Source organism: Hippoglossus stenolepis, chromosome 7 (genome assembly GCF_022539355.2).
Source record: "Hippoglossus stenolepis isolate QCI-W04-F060 chromosome 7, HSTE1.2, whole genome shotgun sequence".
Taxonomy (NCBI): Eukaryota; Metazoa; Chordata; class Actinopteri; order Pleuronectiformes; family Pleuronectidae; genus Hippoglossus; species Hippoglossus stenolepis.
The window spans coordinates 13886561-13908008 of record NC_061489.1 but is presented as its reverse complement, the minus strand read 5'-3'; the positions used below and the strand labels follow the sequence as shown (position 1 = coordinate 13908008).

The 21448-nt window shown below is 42.0% G+C and overlaps 1 protein-coding gene across 5 annotated transcripts in view; it reads left to right on the top strand.

The window, feature by feature from the left end:
- Positions 1 to 21448, top strand: part of mid2 (midline 2) — a 151308-nt gene that overhangs the window by 98843 nt on the left and 31017 nt on the right. For 4 of the 5 annotated variants that reach the window (XM_035160629.2, XM_035160627.2, XM_035160626.2 and 1 more), the window contains 3 exons: positions 1353 to 1418; positions 3307 to 3402; positions 15013 to 15120. In XM_035160629.2, the coding sequence (XP_035016520.1) occupies positions 1353 to 1418; positions 3307 to 3402; positions 15013 to 15120 (270 nt within the window). The remainder of the gene's footprint in view (positions 1 to 1352; positions 1419 to 3306; positions 3403 to 15012; positions 15121 to 21448) is intronic. The other variant, XM_035160630.2, reaches the window with a different exon arrangement.

Here is a 21448-nt window from a genome sequence, read left to right as displayed (position 1 = left end):
TAGAGTTTAGTTTTCACTAAATATTTACACACACTAGCTGTCAGGCATAACTGTGTAGCTAGCTAAGGTGTGACAAGGGTAACATTAGCTTGGTTACATGTGACTAAAGAACGATATTAATCCAAATAATGTCTTTTGGGGTTTTTATTCAATAGTATTGACATTTGTGACTTGACATGAAAGTAACCCTAAATATTGCCAATTATCAAGTATCAAAATGACTGTTAGCTTTGCTTAATCAAGTATTTCAAACTAATTTGTGTGTGAATACTGTTAAAGGCCCTTTAAGATACAACGTGTTAGCGGCACCACTACGCAATGCCACACAAGGAGGTTATTTTTGCTGCGCCGAACAAAACAAAATGGCTGTGCTGTGACAAAAGCTCACACGTCTGATAGAAACAAAGCATTCAGCCCAGCACAGAATGCATTATGTGTGTCTGACTTCCCCGGATTACGTGACATGAGATTACATGTAGGATATATGGGGACCTGCCTCCTCTGCCTCCCTCCCTTTATCCATGCTTTTTCTCTGCCTCCCCCCTCTCTATCTATCAGTGGTTCCAACCATCCTCGATGTCCGTTGTTTGTTTCAATGAGTTTGTTGTTGACTGTTGATGGGCCCCCTCCCCTTTCTCTGCTGCTTGTCCTGCCTGCCAGTCCGAAGCCAACGGGGCACCAACACAAGTGATGCAGGCAGGACCCAGTGTACATGCGGCAGACTCGGTGGTCACTTATCGAGGGGATACACACTCGCATGAGTCTTACTTTCCTATATACATATAGCAGACGTCATCTACATGCACAGACACAAACACTTATGACTATATGCAAACTTATATGTCTTAAAGGTACATGCAGATAGACCTGCACTGTCAGGGAAACACACACACACACACACACACACACACATGCATGTATGTAAGAGGACAGAGGAGTTTGTTTCTCTGCCGTCTCATGGGAGACAGCTGTGGTCTGATGTATTAATCATCTTCGTCTCCAGATTGCTAATTAATGACCCATCTGTCCCCGCTCACTGATATTCCGCTTCAAACTCTGCCACACACAAACACAAATCGCTGCAACACAACAACAACAAACACGGTGCTCGTTTCAAAACTGTAACTTCAGTTAAACACCAGTTCGCAGGGAAACAAATATTAACAGGCAGGGGGAGCCACACTGTCTCATCTGCATTCAAGACCATGTGCATGAGACCATGAGAGGAGAGTTTGTGGCAACTTTATCAGGGAGGAGTTCTCCTCTTCAGCTGCTGTGAGTTCAGGAGGCAGACGTTGTGCGATCAGGATTGTCTGTGCAACCTAAATGTGGGTGTATGTGTGTGTTCGTAGGCTTATCAGGTGAGCCCGGGCAGAGTGTCAGATGCGGTAATGGAGGCTTCAAAGACAAGCGCTGCGGTGAGTTCCCTGGCTGCCTTTTACCAACGCCCCCCGTCCCACCACCACCAACCCACCCAACTCCTCCCCGCCCTCCACCCATATCCTTCCTCTTGGGTCGCACACAGACAGGCACGCAGGCAGACACCTGGAAGGATAAGGAAGTGATGCAGGGAGGGACGTCAGCGGTGAGATAAATAATTAAGCGGAGGCAAAGACAAACAGACAACAGGCAGACAGAGTAAATCAGATTGAGTGACAGGCAGAGGAGGCGCTGCAGCCGCAGGACAGACACACACACACACACACAGACATACAGTCAGACAGTCAGGGTCGCGGCCAGGTGCTCGACCAGCCCACCTCCCTTTCACTTGCATGACTAGAGCCACTTCAAACACCCACCGCCCGTCTGCTGCTTTGTTCTGATGTTCTCTTTGCAGCTGTGGTTATTGTTGTTGTTGTTGTTTTGATGCCCATCATCGTCGCCGCCATTGTTGATTTGCTTCCTTTGTACGGCAGTTCTATTTCTGTCTCACTCTTTGCTTGTTTCCATTCTCATCTCCTGTACTGTGTGCATATGCTTGAGTGAGTTTATTTACATGTGTGCGTGCGTCTTTTATTTTGCATTTGACAAACAGTCACAACCGAGGAACAGTAATTGAGTGTTTGATCATTACAGTTGCAGGGATTTTATAAAGCATGGAGAGGTCAGGTAGACAGTAAATGATTATATCACAGACAATATTTTAAATAAATGTGCTATACAAGCATTTGAAGCCTTTGAAAAGCAACCAGTTGCATTATGGGAGTATCTCCTCAATTAGTTTTCTTTCTACAAATGTTTCAAAAGCTCATTTCCAGGTATTGACGAATCACTGTAAAACTAATTTGCTTTAATACAACCAGACGTTATTGCAAAATTCAGGTCAAAATCAATATCCTTTTTTTTTCATATAGAAAACTCAAGGATAAATCTTTTTTGTAACATTGTGTTACATTTTCATGCCAGCAAAATAGTACATGCTTCCACCCACCCTGCATTATTCTTATCAGGAATATTGCAACATGCAGGTTTACAGACCTTGTTAGCATTTGAATCCTTTTACTATGTTATTTTGTGTTTACATTTGTAAAGAGAAACTTTTCATGGATTTCATGTGTGGCAAAGCGACAGTGGAGCAATTCTAACAAGAAGAATGAAAAGAGTAGAGCGTCAAATTGGAAAAACAGAGGGCGAAGCAGGTAAAGCAGAGATAAAGTGCAGCAACATTTCTTTTTTTCGTTCCCATAAAGCGTCAATACCATTCTCATATTATCATACGAAAAGTTTATCATTTCTTTTTTGACCAACTTTAAAAAATATGTATGCAATGTGATGAAAGGGCCTTCATTCGTAAATCGACGTCATTTTGCTTGAGGTCAAATATCAGGAGGGATATTAATTATTGATATTGTCATGCTATATTCAGTTAGTAACTCTATTGCAGTTTTAACAGTATAATTGTAAATACTTACAGAGGGATATGCCTGTCAGTGGGATGTGCTTAGTACCACACCAACAACATCATGTAGCATGATGTTAGTCGTAAATTAAAGTAGAGACATTCTTTTGTCTTCTCATGACAAGGTTAGCAGACTCAGGTTACCATAACGACACTGGAATGGCTCTCTGTAGTGTGCATACCTCCGCCAAGCCCCAACAATTCCTTTAAGTTCAAACAAGTCACTCCACATTTCACTCATAAATATCAGTCCCCTAAACATACGTGACAGGTTTGGTGTTGAATCATCCACAATTTAACTTTAGCTCATAACAAATGCTAATGTTGTTAATGTTGTGTCTTGTCTCCGTCCTTTCTACCTCCTCCTCTTCCTCCTCTCTGCTCCTCCCTCCATTCCCCCCAAACAGCAAACCCTGGAGAACAACCTGACCAACCTGGTGAAGAGGAACAGTGAACTTGAAAACCAAATGGCAAAGCTCATCCAGATCTGCCAGCAGGTTGAGGTATGCAACACGTCTTTGTATTTGTATCTTGAGCTGTTTAATGGATCCACGCTGTGAAAGTATTAAATACGATGTTGGACCCATCTTGTTTGATGATAAGGGAAATCAGCTGCATGTGACTAATTCCCCAGTTGGTTGGTTGAAAGACGGTCAGTGGACATAACTTAGCTCTGCTGTCACATCACTAAAGCCCACCTGGATTTGAGTGAAAGCCGCTGCAGTCCCCCATCCCTCACTATTGATGCATCAGGCTTCAAACACAAAGCTTTTTGCTTTTTGGCTCATGAATAACTCATTAGGACACGAGGTTTAAGGCCTTAGCCTGGATGGATTCTCTCTTTCTCTCCCTCTCCCTCTGATTTATTGTCATGAATGTCAGGTGAACAATATTGCCAATGCATTAATAATAATAAATATATATATATATATATATATATATACACAAAACTCTTGCAGATGAACCATTAACACCAAAGTCATTCCACTGCTTTTTAAAATCGAGGTCACTGCTCCGACTCACTGCTCTTTCCACTTCATCTGACAGAGTGAAAAACTTCTGATTGAGGAAGTGGTACAATCTGTGTCTTCTTTCTCTTTTTTTTTCTTACTTTCTTGCTTTTCCCCTTCCTCTCTCTCTGTCTCTCTCATTCTTTCTCTCTCTATCCCTCTCTCACTCTCTCTCTCTTCTTGGATCATGTTTGTGCTCACAATATCATCAGTGCGCCACTGTTTCTTCACCAGCTACTGATCAAAAATTGAGTAGTCTCAACATTCAAAGTTAATTTTCAGTTCCTTCCCGGGTTAACGGAGGGTGAGCGTCACAATGTTCGCCCAATTTATTTTTGAAGAAACGCTACATGGAATCCAAAGGAAGGGAAATGGAGCTATGCTTATGAAAGAGGGCAGATGCAGTGACACCCAAAAAGGGATAAAACAGGAGCTGTTGTGTTCATATAAACCTGCATTATTGGAAGATTTTATTGGAGAAAAAAAAGCTTTATCACAAACTAAAGCTGCATTCTTCCTCTAATGTTGATGGTGTTGGCTATAATATTGTTTTTAATAATAATAATATTCAAATATAAAACTTGAGAGTACTTCACGTTGTTCATCACAACTTTTTTAACTTTTTCAGGAAGAATAATGCCGAGGTCACAATTATCATAATATGAAATTTTAACATCATGTCATCTTTACTCGCAGATTTATTCATTAAAATTGTCTCTGTATTACCATTTTTTTTTTATTTCAAATGAGTTCCAAAAATCGAAACACAAGGTGTCTGTGACCTCCTGTACTTTGCAGACTGCAGCTCTCCAGATAATCTGTCTCAAACCATTACACAGTCGCTCTCGGTAACCATCCACTCTCAATCTGTTTAAAAGGGTGGTTATGTAATTCAGACAACTTCAGACATTGGAAACCACTCTACTGTGGGCACAGCTACAACCAGAAGCTCTGGTACAGTATTTCCTATTTTCAAGGTGCTAACAGCTTAATGCAGTGCTTTTACTGTGTCATAAATTCAGATTGTGTGCCTCTTCAAGGTCATCGACCGAACTGTACCTGTTTTAATACAGCGTGGTTTGGTCTTTATGCATCTCACTGTGTTGAATATTATTATAGCGTGAACTGCTGTTACACAACTCATCAGTTTAATTCTCGCTGGCGTCACCCATACAAGAAATTTATGCTCCCTAGTCCAAACCGATAAGATTATCTGTCAAACGACGTATATCTTCCAAGTGGATCTTTATTTGACTTGTCACAAGCTCATAATTTTTCACAGCTTCAATTTGGTGACAACCTTGGAGAAATGTTTTCTCTCCGGTTTCCCAGCGTGAGCCCCTACCTGTCTGCCGAAAATTACACCCCAGCCAGTCTTGTCACCGTTGACCTCTTGGGCTCCTGCTGTGATTTAATGGAGGTGCTGCGTGAAGCCAGCCTGAGAGTACTAATACTTAGCCACAGAGTGCTGTCTGCGCAGTATCACTCAAACCGTGCATGCACAAACACACGTACACACACAAGCACATACTTTCTGTTTTAGCGCGCCCGCTCTTAATAAACGCCATCATTTCTCTGCGAGATTTGACATTAATGGCTGCTGAGGACAAATGCACCGTGGTGCCGCCATCATTCTGTGTGCAGTTGGTTTCTTATTAGCCGGAGCTGACTCCACTCTGAGGTCAGCCAGACACAACTCATGCAGCCGGGCACACCAATCGAAATCAAATGATCGCAGTGTGATTCATTAAGTACAGACAAACAGTGCTGAAAAAGAAAACACAAAAAAAAGGTCTGTCTTTTTTTATCTCCGTCTGCATATCAACGCTGCACCACCATCAACAACAACAGCAGATTCTCATCACTTATTCATCAAAAGGAGCGATAGCATGGGGCGACATGCTCCACTGACTCTTAAGCTAACTATTAAAAGAAACTATATGTTTTATCGCTCTGTTTTTACCCATTCATAACTGTTCTCCAGTGTGATGTAAATGTCAAAAGTCCACTTTAATTACTGACAGGAGTGCATTGATTTAAGGTGGGTTCACATTAATGTGCCGTGGCTTTTTATGGATGGCCGCAGGAAAGCGGACGAGAGAGAAGGACAAATGAGGAGAGGGAGGATGGAGAACGATGGAAATGTGAGGGAAAGTAGAGGAGTGGGCGAGCTCTCAAAGGAGAGAGGAAAAAGGAAAGGGCGAGATGAAGGAGAGGGAAAGAGCAGGGTTGAGAGGGCAAGCCGAGGAAGTGAAAAAGGAGGACGTGATTGTTAGCGTGACTACCAACAATCTTTTTGACCCGAACAGATGAAGGCACGGTGCGGAAGAAAACGCTCAGCAATAATGCACTACAACACAGAAAGGGAATTTTTTTTTCCATAAGAAGCAGGCAGTGTGTGTGCAAAGTAGGAAATCTCTGAAGAGCTTTGAACGTGACCTGGATTCCTATCCGTCTTGTTTGCATCAAACTGTATCTGCGCCAGAGATGTGATCAAACACTGTGTGAATCAGCTTCCAGTGTGTCAGCACACACAGCGATGGAGCCCCGTTCTCCTGGGGTTCTATTCGACGGGTTATCTTTTCTTCAGTCTCAGAAAAGATGTATTGACTTGATGTGTGTAGGATGTGTCTTTCTTGTGAGGCCTCTCTCTCTTTATCACAATATTTGATGTAGGGCTGATAAATCTGTTGCTATGCTTAATAACGTTCAGAATAATAGTCAGCGTTCTTGAAAGCGTTGAGGAAAAGGGCACCTTTCTTGAGCATTGACAGTGATTGTTGTTGAGCTAAAATGTTAATGCTCCCATTGAATGCCACACAGATGGATGTAGAGGTAGCAGAAAACTCCTAGTCCCCGTTCAGGCCTGATATTAATATCCGTCCTGAGTGATGATCACAAGCAGTCAGCGTTAAGTATCGAGGTCAAATGCATCCTCAATGCGTCCATAGATCAAATCACTTAAACCACATCCCGCATCCTGGACCACATATGAAGGACCGCCTACTCAGCTGACATCACTGACCAGCCACAGTTCCACAATAAATCAAACAGACATATTTTTACACTTCTCTGTGGAAAAACTCTGTTTTGACGAAGAGGCATCATTTGATCTCTGTGAACACAAGGGAAGTTTGTGTTAAATTGTATATAATGTTAGCAAGGAAGTGAAATTCAAGCCCAACTGATCACAAGAGAAATCAGGACCCATTTTAATACCAGGAGTGAACAGATGAACTTCGAGCTGTCAACTTGTGAAGGGGTCACTCAGGACAGATGTTAAATGCAGGTCTGAACGGGGCCATAGAGGCTGTTCTGTAAAGACCTTTTCACCAAAAAAGACAATGATACAGCAGAATCAGAGCCATTTACTTATTTAAATACATTTGCTGTTAACTTGCACATGATTTGTCTATTTCAAAATCATTCTTGCTGAATTTGCTGTTTCTACGAGCGGGCCTCCCTTTGAGCTTATAGTGAAACCTTTACAGATGGAACATAACGTGGCTGTGGGCTCGGGTCTTCAATCAGCCTAAAAGGGCGCATGTCATTTGCTGCCCAATCGACCTCCGCTGGCTACTCCCGGCGACCCGGATCAAATTCAGCTGACTAATGCTTGCCCACAGGGCGACTTCTGGGTCTGCGCCCTTTAACTTGAACTTGATGATACGTGCTTATGCTCTTTCTCAGCCACTGCGTTTCCCAAAAGGAACATCATCTGGCCTTGTCATCCCTGCACACAAGGCAATCACATTCCCCCGATGGTGGAACGCGCCACCAAATGCCATCAGAGCAGGGGCATCCCTCTCTGTCCTCAGGTGCCTCTTGAAAACCCATCTTCTCCAAGAGCAGCTCCTCTCCTAACACTCTAACACCCTGACATGACTAACTAGCACTTACTGTGGACTTTGAGTGCACCGCTTTCTCCTACCGCAACCTTTTTGTCTTATTGACTAGATTCAGCACTTGCTTCAAGCTGTCCTACTGTGTTCTAATCGGCTCCATACTTGGCAGGTGTATTTTTAAGGGCGCATGGAAAAGCATGTCGAATTGTATGCGTGATACGAACAATATTAATAAAGTTTGAATAAACAGTCGACCAGTGCTCTATAGCAGTGGCTGGGACTCATCAACGAATTTTGTTACTTTTGGACATTCACATACCCCGAAAGTTGTTTATGACCTATACTATGCCAGAACTGAATTATGTCCTTCAGATTGTTGCCATCTTGTCTGGTGTGGATAAAGTGGACCCTGAGAGTCTGTGTCATTACGCAGACTGCCATCTATCCACATCCATTTGGGTGCTAAAATGCTTCTTTGAACTTCAAGCTTTTTGGTTTGACTACGTTAGACCAAGTGTCTTCTCTGTTAACAGATCCATGTTGTAAGAAACTTATATATTCAAGTGAGGACAACTGAGGCTCTTTTATTCTCCACTGTGAATACTAATATAAATACAGCTTCATCTTCATGTCATCTTCATCAGACATTGTTGATCAAGACAACAGTGCATTCACGACAGCTGTCTGCCATTCGGTGTTCTGCGAGTCGAGCTTCACTGACCGCTGAATAAACAGGTGAACAGCTCTTTGTGAAGCAGCGGTGGTGCGGCTTCATGCTTCTGCAGACTGAGTCCTTTCCTTGCTGTGGCTCAAATACTGCAGGTCACTTTTACAGTTTCAGAAATAAAAGTAAACAGCCCATTCCAAACAGGCAGGTTTAGAACAGCCAAGTAGTTTGAAACCTCAGGTTCACTTCAGCCACCAAATAGTAGCAGTAGAAGTTTTTGCCTCTTCCTCAAATGAACATCTCAAAGGAAGCACACACGCCATTGTAAAAGTTTTTGAGCAGATTTCCATTTAATCCCTATGGAGCCTCTTCTTTCTGTCTTTCTTACATAATACCTCCTTGAAGACATGCACATTTGAGATTCAGAGCATTGTCAGTGTACTGAAGCTCTCGATTTTGTGTTTAACATCCCTCTCCTCCGAATTTATCCTGAATCCTGACAGACGATCACATCTTTTGATCTCAGTGTATCCTGTTCCTGCTCCCGGTTTCCGTAGGTAGTTCAGGTAACCGTCCTAACACAGAGATCGTGTTTTGTGATGAAGCCGTTTGCTCGGGGCATCTTACTGAGGGCGTTCTCTAATCAGGCGTAGCTACTGTATCTCATGGTGAGGGGAACACAAGGGAACACATCCTCCAGACACAGCTTTGAGGAAGCAGTCAAAGCAGCAGCCATTTCTCCAAACCCATAGAATTGCGAGCGTGCATGTGCGTGTGAAGACCGATTTAAAAAATCAATCACGTCAGACAGAGGCCACAGTGGGTTTTAACGCTCAGACATGTATGTATACTGATTAAACAATGAACTGTGAGTCATTAAGCCAGTGCCTGTCTGGGTTTATGTACACTTCTGCTGTGTGCAGAATAGGAATCGGCTGTGTGAAGATGGCTTAATGTCGCCTAATCCTATCAGCTCTCATCTCACCTGTCTTTACCTTTCTGCCGGAGCGTCAGTGAGAGTGAAGAGTCTCATCATATTGTTTGTCTTTGCTCTATTTCTAGAGCCATTTGCAGTCACACTGTCAGCTCTAAAAGTATTTCCACAAAACTTGGTGGAAGGAAGGTTCAGGAAATAAACCATTACATATTGGTGCAGATTGGGGATATAATATCATCAACCAGACTAAGAGACTGCATTCAAGCTGTGGTTCTGCGAGGCTGCAACTAACATGACATGAAACTGGACTCAACAGGTCTTTAAGGACTATCCTAGTTTATCTACAAACACATCATGTACAAACTTAAAGGGGAATTCCAGTGTTTTTCAACCTGGGCCCTATTTATTTAAATGTGGGTGTGTAAACGAATGGTACATTTCCAATCAGTCCAATATATCACCTGCGCCGGCTGCCTGACATTTTGTATACCGTCACAGTTGCCCCATAAGATTACATTGTAGCCACTGCATGGTCATGGCTGATGGCGAAGGCAATCTGCTTGTCCGACTCCAAAGGTTTTGTAAGTAAAATTCATTTACACACCCACATTTATTGTGTTACATGTGACTTGCTTACCACCTATCTGAATGCTGCCTGGGATCCTCCAACAGGGCCCTATTAACATTTCCTAAATCTGGACTGGTCACTCTGGAACTCCCTGCCTGGAGATCTCAGGTGGGCCACATCAGTACCTTCTTTTAAATCTCTTCTTAAGACTCACTCTCATTCCCCTGGATGAATAATTGTATCATCTATAATAATATTTAGGATGATGAATCAGTTTCACATGTCAAGTTGCTTCGTCGAAAAGAAAAAGATGACACAAGGTTGAAAGTTAAGTGAACAAAGAAATAAAGAAGTAAATGTGCTTATGTTCGTATAAAAGCTCGAAAGAACACAATATCAGTTTTTAAGGCCAGTCTTGGGTTTTATGACCAGTGAAGTGTTTCCAATTATCACCTCTTTTTCACATAACATCCATGATATATGTCTCGCAGTTGCATCTTCTCTGTTCTCAGCTGCATCCATAAAGCCGTTCTGCCCCTGTTTTAGAGCTAGGTGCCGCTCGGATGCCATAAATCTTCAGGACATGTCCCCGGATCTGTGGACAACATCACAGATAAAGCTGTCACACTGAGTCCTCGTGTCTTTTTTAGGACATCATGTCTGAGACACCGGTGTGGGGTGTGGGGTGTGGGGAGGAATGTAAGTGGTCAGCCAGACAGAATGGAAGGAATAGGGGTAAAATAAAGAGTAGAAGGAGGCATGCGAGGCTGACGGGAGCAGAATGAACACCGAATTGAAATTAGATGTGAGCGTTTTGCTGCGATCGAGAGGTTAACAGCCGTTCTGAACCTGGACCGCTCCTCGCTAAGTTTGGAATGGGAGCCACATTGCAGAAAGTTCTTCAATTTGGGAGCCACATTGTTCAGTTTTAAATCGTCTGTTCTTGTTGTCTGCAGTTGTTACTCCAGATGTCCGCAATTTGAAATCGGGGGGTTGGGGGGACTAAGGCTGAGGCAATATGGCCGAGCTCCATATCACAGTCAGGATATCTCGAATATGAGTGTTTGCTGCAAAATGTCTGCATGATAATTCATAAAATCCCCCAGTTGAGCTTCAGTGCAGCTACGATTCTGTTAATAGTCCTATTGTTATAAAAATATTCCCATTATACAATGTGTTAAAAGTGAGTTCAAGTGAGTAAATGAATGAATTACACTGTAACTTATCAACCTGTTGTCATAGCGATGGTGAACTTTAATATGTGAGAGAGAGACCATCTGACAGAAGTGACAATAAGACAAGGTCCCACCCAGGAAACTGACAATAATGATGAGTCGCATCTGCTGGTAGTCTTGTTAGCTTCCAGAGTCTGCTGCTGCCACAAGTGGGCGCTAAATTACAAAATGAACTTTAACAGTTGACATCAGATCCTTTATAGGGCATAAGGCTGAAAATAGATTAGATGTGAGGAGATGTACCGCCTCTACTTCATATCCTCTAATTAATATTTTTAGCTTCAAAAGGTCAAGCACTGCGTGACTTGTTTGCCCCGGCGGCACGCCTCTGGTGTAAACTGTATGATCAAATCATCATGACACAGATGAAAAGTCACGAGACGCTAACCATGAATCATCTCCCGGCCCTGGTGTGACTATAGATCATATAAACTACTACAGACATTTTCTAATCACTGAAACTCGTTCTTTTCCACTAAATTCTTAAATTTTATAAGTACACACCGTAAGAAATCATTATATATTGTATGTATATACTCGTCATCTACTCATTCTAGCACTGGCTTGAGCTGATGTATTGCACACACTGAATAAAATATTTAGATGAATAACCCCCCCCCCCACCCTGAGTGCACTTAGCATTACATCAAATTTAACTCTACAGGATGACTTGTGGACAGCTTGTAAATCATTTTAAACATTTGCAGTAGTAATAGGAGAAACATCTGTATGGGTTTGTAGTACAACTCTTTTTAACAAAACTCGACTTTATAATAAGTCAAAGAAATAAATAGGGATTTTCTCTGGTGGTGCGAGCTGGTAATTTAGCAGCAATTTGTCAGGATCCATTTGTTATTATGAAGTTTCAGCTGTGAGAGTGTTACTATGACAAATGCACACGGCAGAATCAAGACTGAATGAGTATTGTAGCTTCATTAAAACTCAAACTCACCGTTCAGTTGATCAACAGAGATCGTTAATGTTCACAAAATAGAGTGCATGATGACACCTGAAGCCAGAGAAGATGTGACTGCGTAACAATATATTTCATTTGAACTCATTTCCATTGTATAAATACATGGGTGAACACATTTAATTGTGACACCATCACCAAGATAACACCAGCGCTGAACTCATCCTGTGTTGGGATAATGCTGCACATGCTCAGTACAGAATGTACAGAAATGCACATTTCTTTGGATATACTGGTGCCCAGTAGGGGATTTGTAAAGAGGAACGAGGTGGTAGGACATCCCCTTAAAACCAAAAGGACCAAATAAACCATCCACTTTAATAAGCTGCCAATTCTGTCATCCCCTCTTTGCCATCATTACATCCAAAGGATATCACAAAGAACTGGAGGACAGCGCTCTTTCCCCCCTTCTCCCACACAAATACACCGACCATCAGTCACAGTCACATTGACCATCAACAGCACCGGTAGAAATCTCACCTGCGTCACTGGCCGTTAAAGCAAAACGATTTTTCTGTCTTTGGCAGGCAGGAAGGTTTCAGCACAGACTCGCCCAATAAGCATACAGTTCTCTACTGCAGGGGTTTTGTGCTACACACCCCCACCCCTGACCAATCAGCTCCAAATGTTAATTATCTGGAGACATGTTCCCAAGCAACATTCCCACCGAGTTGGGTGAAAATCCTTCTGAAATGAAGAAATCTCCTACTAATGATGCTGCTGTCCAGTTCTGCTCAGTTATCTGCATTTTGATCATAATGATCTTGACTAATCGAGCATAATCATAACTGCTGACGACAACATGTGGCTGGGATTGTTTATTTTCTTTTTGTTTGCCAGTGTAAAATGAGTATTGTTCAGTAAGAATAGATATTGATCAGGGTAAATGAATGAGATATGATGGATCTTAATGCACATTTGTTTGCAGTAATCCCAAAATGAAAAGATAACCCTGATCAGTGTTTTTGTCCTTTTATTCTTCGACTTTTTGTCAATCTTAAATTACATTTTTTTCCCCTCCAGTCCTACTCAGATTGGGCTTTCACTGATTTTCACACCCATTTTCATAGCAGTGGCAGCTGCACAGTCCTGAACCTTGAACGTTTTCAATCTTGCTGCAGTTGTTCTTCACCAGTAATAGACCTACATTTTAACGTGGGGTTGGCACTGTGATTCCAGTGCGCCTGCAGAGGTGTCTGATGAACAGACGGACGCGCAGCGCAGTAGGTGACGGTTGTTGTGTGGCGGGGAGGAGATGATATCATCAGGAGCTGGCAGATAAGGAGGTGGATGATGTTTAGTGTGAGGTGAGAGAGGAGGAGAGCTCAACTGTAATTCACAGTGATCCTGGACATCTGCATTTATCCTGCTTAATTACTAACTTGCAGTCATAAGATGGCTCTTTGAAGAATTATTTGTGTGTGTGCGCGTGTGTGTGTGCGCGTGTGAATAATGAGGCTTAAGTGGATGGCCGTGTTGTAATGAGCTTTGCAGAGTGATGAGTGGAACTTGGGGTGAGTGTTTGAATAGACTGCAGCACAACTCTGTAAAATGTATGTATGAGGAACTAATCAAAATGAGATGAGTCACCCTATAGATGTATATTCTCAATCTTTTTCTATTATTAGAATACATATGGAGACATTGCCATAATTATACTGGAATATTTTAAAGATATTACATGACCTCATTAAATCCCCACAAAAGTTAAATCACCACAGCCCAATAAATTCTAACATTAATGCAGATACTTTGCAAAATAAACTTTTTCCTCTGCGTTTGGTCTCAACCACACACAAACAAAATTTTACGTCAAGAGTTTTACAAATGGCAAAAGTGCAGCTTTTTTTTAAAAACTTTGGTTTATGTGTATCTTTGTAAAAAGGGAATTTTTGAAACAGTGACACCACAGTTTACTTTCATGCTTCAGCACTTTGGGTTGACAGATCATTTATGTCGACTTTATCGCCACCTACTGGCCCGGCATGCTTGTGTGAGCCCAGTCATTTTTTTGTTTTTTTTAACTTTAGGGGAAAATATCAGTTAAAAAAATCTGCAATATATCTGCAGTACTGTAGACTATTAAAATAAAACTACAAACAGATGTTTTAATTCTGTTTCTTTCTATGTAACATACTAGTAAAGTTTTTGCTTAATACAGAGCAGTGATGCAGTTTTTAATCCATGTTTGCATGTAAACACCTTTACATTGAATGCGGTAGTGAATCAGTTCTCACAGCCAACTCAGCTGTAAACCACCAGTCTGATATTTCAAATGTCCCTTCATTAAAAAAATGCTAGTTTTCTGTTCTGTTCATAAACCCAGCAGTGATTTAGTAGCAGTGCTTGTGCTCTTCTTTATGTTGAAGCACTGCCCGAGGTGCTGTGGTGGCCTCTGGTGTAATTATACTTATATTTTCCAGTTGGCAGACCTGTTACTAACGGTTCAGCAGCGCAGTTTAACAAACAGGGTTAATATTTTAGTGACATCCACCCACCCACACAACTTTGGAGTTGGCTGTTCATTTAGTGTTGGCCTGAGAAGTAATCACAGAATCTATCAAATTATCACATTGGAAGCAAACACTGTGAATAATTGAATCTCGACGCACGCCAGTTTTTACATACTGGAAACTCCAGCAATCCTCCATCTATTTGAGTGAAATATTTATGTTTGTGATTTCATAATGTCAGCATGATCTCAGTGTATTATGAGCTCTCCTGTATAAGCACAAGCAGTGGTTTTAAATCCTGCAGCAATGAACCCATTTTTATGAGCTGTGAGACACTTTTCCTCCGATGCGAAGCAGCGTGTTTTTGGCAAGTGAGTCTCTGAGGGTTTTTGAATTCATTCTTGTGTATCTGCTTCTCTCTTCAGGTGAACACAGCCATGCATGAAGCCAAACTGGTGGAGGAGTGTGACGAGCTGGTGGAGATCATTCGCCAGAGAAAACAGGTCATCGCTGTGAAGATCAAAGAGTCAAAGGTAAGGTTTTTCCCCTGTCGCCTTTCTGCTCCATCAGTCTCAGGTCCAGCGAGAGAGAGAGATTTGACTACAACATTATTTAAATTGGTTTGAAAAAAGAAACATTCATATTTTTGCCACCCTCTGAGAAGATTATCTACTTTATTAGCTTTCTACGTGTTTAACTTCCCTTACCAACTAGTTGTTATCTTTCCATGTCGGCTGTTTGGCTCTGAGCAATTACCATACAGTTTGTTCTTTAGAGATTTTATGCCTCAGCACCGCTGTGGCCAGAGGCTTGGTGTTTTCGGGTTGCCCGTCCATCCGCCCCGTATCGCAGGAATTCCTCGAGGGAATTTCTTCAGATTTGGAACAAACATTTGGACACCTCATGTCTGTCCAATTCTTATGAACACAATATATTAGGAACGCGAATGCCTGGAGGGAACTTCAATACATGTGGCACCAAAATCCACTTTGACTCACGGATGAACTGATTAGAATCTGGTGGTCATAGTTCTCTGTGATGTCACAAAACATATTTACTCAAGAATCCAAATCTAATTTTTACAACATACACTTAATACAATTAAAAAAATTCCTTCAAAGTGTTGACTACATGCATTATATTATATGAGTCTGGAGAGACGTGAATGTAAACTGCAACTTGACTGGTTGGGGGAGGCAAACAACCACCAACCCGTACAGTTAGTTTGCAGGAAACAATCCCGCCTGTTGCAGGAAACAGTGTTGACGGGAGCGCTCAGAGAGAATCGCGTTTTCCGTGTGTTCCCAAAACAATGAGCCGAGTGGCTAAATGGCTCCATAAAGACACAGAGTTGAAGGATAACTGTCTGTGGGTTTTACAGGCCAATTTGACAGCACACATAACCATTTGATTTATTGTCCGTATAAACCGCACTGATTAATGCAGTTTTAGGTTTATAACAGAGATGTGGACTTTATTGCATTCACACCCCAGTGGTTCATTAATAATTCATGAGTTCGAGCAGTTATGTCTTGCTGCCATTTAAAGCAGCCAAACTGCCAAATACTTCTTCAGGAAGCTCTGGGTCGCTGTCTACTGGTAAAGAGGTAGAGGGTTTTCATTGCTGTGGAAAGAATATATTTGTTCAGGCGTCTCAGTGTTTTTTTGGTTGTTTATCCAAACGCACCCCCCATGGACGCTTTGGGACAAGTGAGGAGAAAGAGAGAGAGAGAGAGAGAGAGAGAGAGAGCAGTGTCTCCCACATGCAGCCAACCAACCTAAAAGTGTGGGGAAAGAATTTGAGGCAGCAGCAAAAACTGTTCTGAACATTGTGCTGCTGTTTCAAAGAGTTTCCACTACTCACTGTTATGTGTGTGTGTGTGTGGGTGTGTACGTGTGCACGTTCCCTCCGATGTGGAAATGGCTGGTTTGTCCCCCTTGAGTGCCCATGGTTTCAGGACAGGCAAACTCTAAATCTCACCCTCCCAGAGGTGAGGTTTTAAGCGATTGTGGAGGATGCTCTGAGGCAGCAGAAGAGCTTTGTGGAGAGATGAAAGATTTCCAAACACTGAGCGCAAGGACTTGAGTATGTGTGTGCGTGTGCGTGAGTGTGAGGGACGGAGGGAGGAAGTGTGTCACTGTGTGTCCGCAGTGACTGCAGAAAAAAGAGCAAGGCTTGTTCTCCTGAGAGTCTGGGTGTGTAAAAGGCTGTCGAGGAGAGTGAGAATGCAGCAGATAGAGGTGAGAGTTTGCAAAAACACATAAACCAGCAGAGGAGGGTTTGATTGATGTCAGTGTGCAGATGATGTGTTAATATTTAAGAGCAGGATGAAGGCTCTTTAAGGGTCAAGGAAGATGAATCAAATGCACTTTGAGTTATTCAAGTAATCTCTCTGCTGAATGTGAAGGAGAGGAGAGGACGGGAGAGGAGAGGAGAAGGAGAAGGAGGTGAAATGAGAGGAGAAGAGAGGAGGAGACAAGAGGAGAGGGCAGGTCATTTGGGGTATTTAAGCAAACTACTAATGCTGTTGTTTTTGCTGCCGAGGACAGTGTCGGCATGTAGAGTGTTCAGAAGTGACTGCAACAGAAAAACAGGATTATGCCGACGTGATCATGGCGCGCAGACCTGTGCAAGGTGCTCCTGTTCTCTGTCTCACCTCCTCTTAACAAGCTTAGTCTCTCTCTAAGGAGACCCAGCAGTCATGCCTAATCTCTCCCTGCCCAAACAAAACACACAGTATTCCCAAGGCCTGCTGTGTGCAGGTGTTCATTTTTTATTTTTTTAAATCATATGACTGCCTGTCCTCTTTCCCTCTCTCTGTTGTTCATTCTCATCTTCAACATTATTTCAACTGCTCCTTCAGAGCCTTGAGGATTAACGACTCAAATCCCCTTTTTCAGGTCTTTAAGATATTTTCAAAACAGAGTTGTCTCTGACAATCCATTATGTGATTTTTTTTTTCTTACTTTCATTTTGCTGGTAGAGGTGGAAAATGCAAATTAGGCATTTGGCAAACAACCTCTAATTACATTTACCTGATGAGGAAGGACCCCTTGTGGCTGTGTGCTTAATGACAGCTGTATCTTAGAGGCAATGCCAAAATTTGTTTAGCACTACGTAGGAAAATCGTTTAGAGGTGGAGGTCAGGGCAAACGGCTGGAGATACAAATCATTAGGCTGTAAGTAAGTAAGTAAATAAATTAGACATAAACTGTGTCTGATATCCCTCACTAATCACTATATAGTCCACTATTTAGGGAATTAGCCAATTTGTAGGGCTGCACGAATGTTAAGTGACATTTTTTATACACTATACAGTGGATTCATTATATCTCACAGTGCATCGTGAAAGGTAGTGCACAACCGATTGTCACTATCCAAGCAATATGTACCATCATGCATTGCGCCCGGGGTGTTGACAGGAAGTAAAATGGTTGGGAGAAGAAAGGAGACAGAGCAGCATGTCTCAGCCATCTCTTTCTGGTGATCCTACTCCTCCTTATTCTTATCAAAAATGTCTGAATTGTTGAGAGGATAAAGACACACGGCAGGTTTATATTTGCCGACTGTTTCACAGACTGATTTCAAAATGGTCTGTTTTACTGTACGACGATGGTGTAGCAGCTCATCACAGCGCAAACTGCAATTATGACATTTTTCCACTAGCGGACATTGCTGTTGTTGTACGTGATAATCCTGCAACAATGACGTAATTACCGGCGCAGAGAAAATGTCTATTAGTGTCTTAAAGCGTTTTTTTTTTCTTTTGCTGATGAGCTCACTATACAGAGGTCCCTGTCTAGTGAGTAGGGAGGAGTGAATGAGTGGGTGATTTCTATTGTACATTTAGCTAACTATGACAATGAAAAGTTATTTAAGCTAAGGAAAATACATGCGAATTCATAATTTAGAAAAATAGGCATGTTTCCCTTTCTTTCTGGATGGACTGGGTGCAGCAAAATCCTTGTATTTGAACATAATTTCGAACCACTGTCAAGGCACACGTTTTTTTTCCCACATTTTATGCAGTGACACAGAAGTGTAAGATGGAAACTAATGTTCTCCATGATTAAGTAGGCTATGAGCTACCTCTTAAAGTAATCCTTCACATTTTTGTGAATGGTTGCACTTTGTGCCATAGGAAATACCATTGCTAAAACTTTGGATGGATTTGAACTGCAAAACATAATTTGGCAACTTCCTCTCCAGCCAGATGTCGGTAGGCAGGTCACTTTCTCATTGAGCGTAGCCATTAGCAGCAGACTGATGTATCAAGTTGATTCCTCGCTCGCTCTCATCTGTGACGGCTGTAACTTTTGCATCGCTGACAGATTTTCTCCAAGGGTTCATTTCTGCACTAAAGACATTGAGGGACTCTGTGAACTGTTTTCACTTCTCGTTTATTTTCAGGTTTCAGTCTGTAATATGCAAAAAACTGATATGCTTGCAAAACCTCTTTGTGCTCAAAGTATACTGCATGCCGACAAATAATATATTATAATTCCTTTATGTTGTCATTTAGTAACTCTTGGGGTTAAGTTTGCAGTTTTACTTGACAAAGTTAAAAGTAATGCAGCCTATAAGAAAACAGGCTTCAGCCAAATTTCATTACCTCATAGAAAACAGAAAAACAAACTATAATACTGATGGTCCGGCACTTCAATATTAAAGTTTGATTAAATCTTTAAGCTTTAAAAGATGCAGAGACAACAACCTGAGACACACACACAGACCGTGTCCATTATTCTAAGAGTCTGTAAAATTGTTGTTTGCTGGATGCCTTGCCAAATAATAACCCATCCATTAAACCTGTCTGGCTTCTCCTCTGTGCGGTCAGCAACGTGCTCGTCATTCATAGGGACAACAAAAGACTCTGATTAAGAGCAGCTAAGACATCAGTTGAAAACACCATTAAGTCGCCAGTGTGTAATGGAGGCTTCTGAGCAAGAGCAGCAGAAAGTGCACATTAGATACTGTTATGATTCTTGTAGAGCTTTTGATGTCAAGCCTCTTGCGATGGGTTTTTTTTTCTTCTTTTTTTGCATAATTCAAGCGCTGCGAGCAAAAGTACAATAGCTGAAAACATAAATGACTAATCCTTTAAGGGCACTGGTAATTGTCGGCATCATTCTGCGTCTTTTTAAGTTTTATTTGGGGTTTAGAGATCTGAGCGCTCTGGAAGTTTGCTGTTCTCAGACGATGAACCAACTTTACTGTTTGCCTTTTGAAAAGTTCACTAAGGTTTAATTTTATCACCAGTGAAGAGATGCACTCAATAAAACAAGCTGGTATTTATGGTATTATGCCTTTTGTTGTGAGTCGGGGCTCGCAGACAGCCTGCTTTACGTCCTGTGGAGAGTTTCATTTCACAAAAGTTCATCTGGGGATCAGGATACAAGCGGTAATGAAGATAAATGGATTACTTTAATGTCAAATTGGCCTAGCGTGGCTTCCTTCTGCTCTGTTGGAAAAGATATTACAGTTGACAAAATAGAGTGAATTACAAAACCCTGTGTGTGTGTTTGTGTGTAAAGAGTCTGATCGCTGACCTGACTGACTGACCTGCCTCTTGATGTGCACAGCATGGTTGTTTGCAATGAAGATGAATCAGGTTAATAAGGACATCCTCTTCTCCTTGCTTTGACTTCAGGGTATTTTATTCCTGCACTTATCTGCGCTGATACATTTGAAACCCGCGCACCAGGTTCATGGAGTTTAAGTGTTTATATGCAAACCTTATATCAGCATTTTTTAACCCACATAGAAAATCACAGACACATACGAGTTCAGAACATGAATAACTCTCCGTACATCTCGTTTTTGCTGCTGTTATATCAGATAACAATTATGTAATTCACCTCTGCTCCTCTATTGTGCAACACGGTCATGAGGTCAGTGAGCGAATGTGGCTGCTTCAACTCTGACCCCATAACCAGCACTTTGTCCTCTCTGCTGCATTCTTTGTGTCTTCCTGTCTCCGTCTCTTCCTGTCTGTGTCTGTGCATGTCACAGTGTCTTTGTGTGTGTGTGTGTGTGTGTGTGTGTGTGTGTGTGTGTGTGTGTGTGTGTGTGTGTGTGTGTGTGTGTGTGTGTGTGTGTGTGTGTGTGTGTGTGTGTGTGTGTGTGTGTGTGTGTGTGTGTGTGTGCTGCTACAGGAAATCTAGAGGGTTTATTATGTGTCTCACAGCCATCAGACACAAAGAGCTTTTACATTTGTGAGATACACATCAAGGCCCATTTATGCTGCTTGTATGAAAAGAATCAGACGATGTAACCATCACATACTTCCAATGCGACCATTACGTTGGCATAACGGTTATGCAATGCATCCACTAGAGGGCGGTGCAGAGGAGAGAGCTTCTGACAACAAACATGGCGACTGTGAGACTGCTCCATTTCTTTAGTTTTGTTTAAAGACGTGCACGAATACCAACCCAAGGCCCCGTCCATTTCCGTGGACCTCCCTAAAGTAGAGCAGAAACGAGCCTTCATGGGGTGACGTGTTCAATTTTTAGCTCAATTGAATATAAAGGAACATATTGTACTATTTTCCCTCCTTTCATCAACTCCACACATCAGTGGTAATATTGTTATCTGCTTACTGTTTGTGCTACAGGGTATTTTGATGTTGTTGTTCTCTGACACTGATTAAACTGCAGCTATTGATAGTTTGCAACATCACAACTTGTTGGTTTCACCTTGGAATCATCTTGGCGTAGGGGCGGGAAAGTTGCTGACTCTGCATAGTGATTTGGCAGCAACTCTTTATTTCTTTGTTTCCTGGAAGTATTGCACATATTTGTGCATTAGAAACTGTCAAAATGATGAATAACTCACACTGGAATCAGTCTATTTTGTGA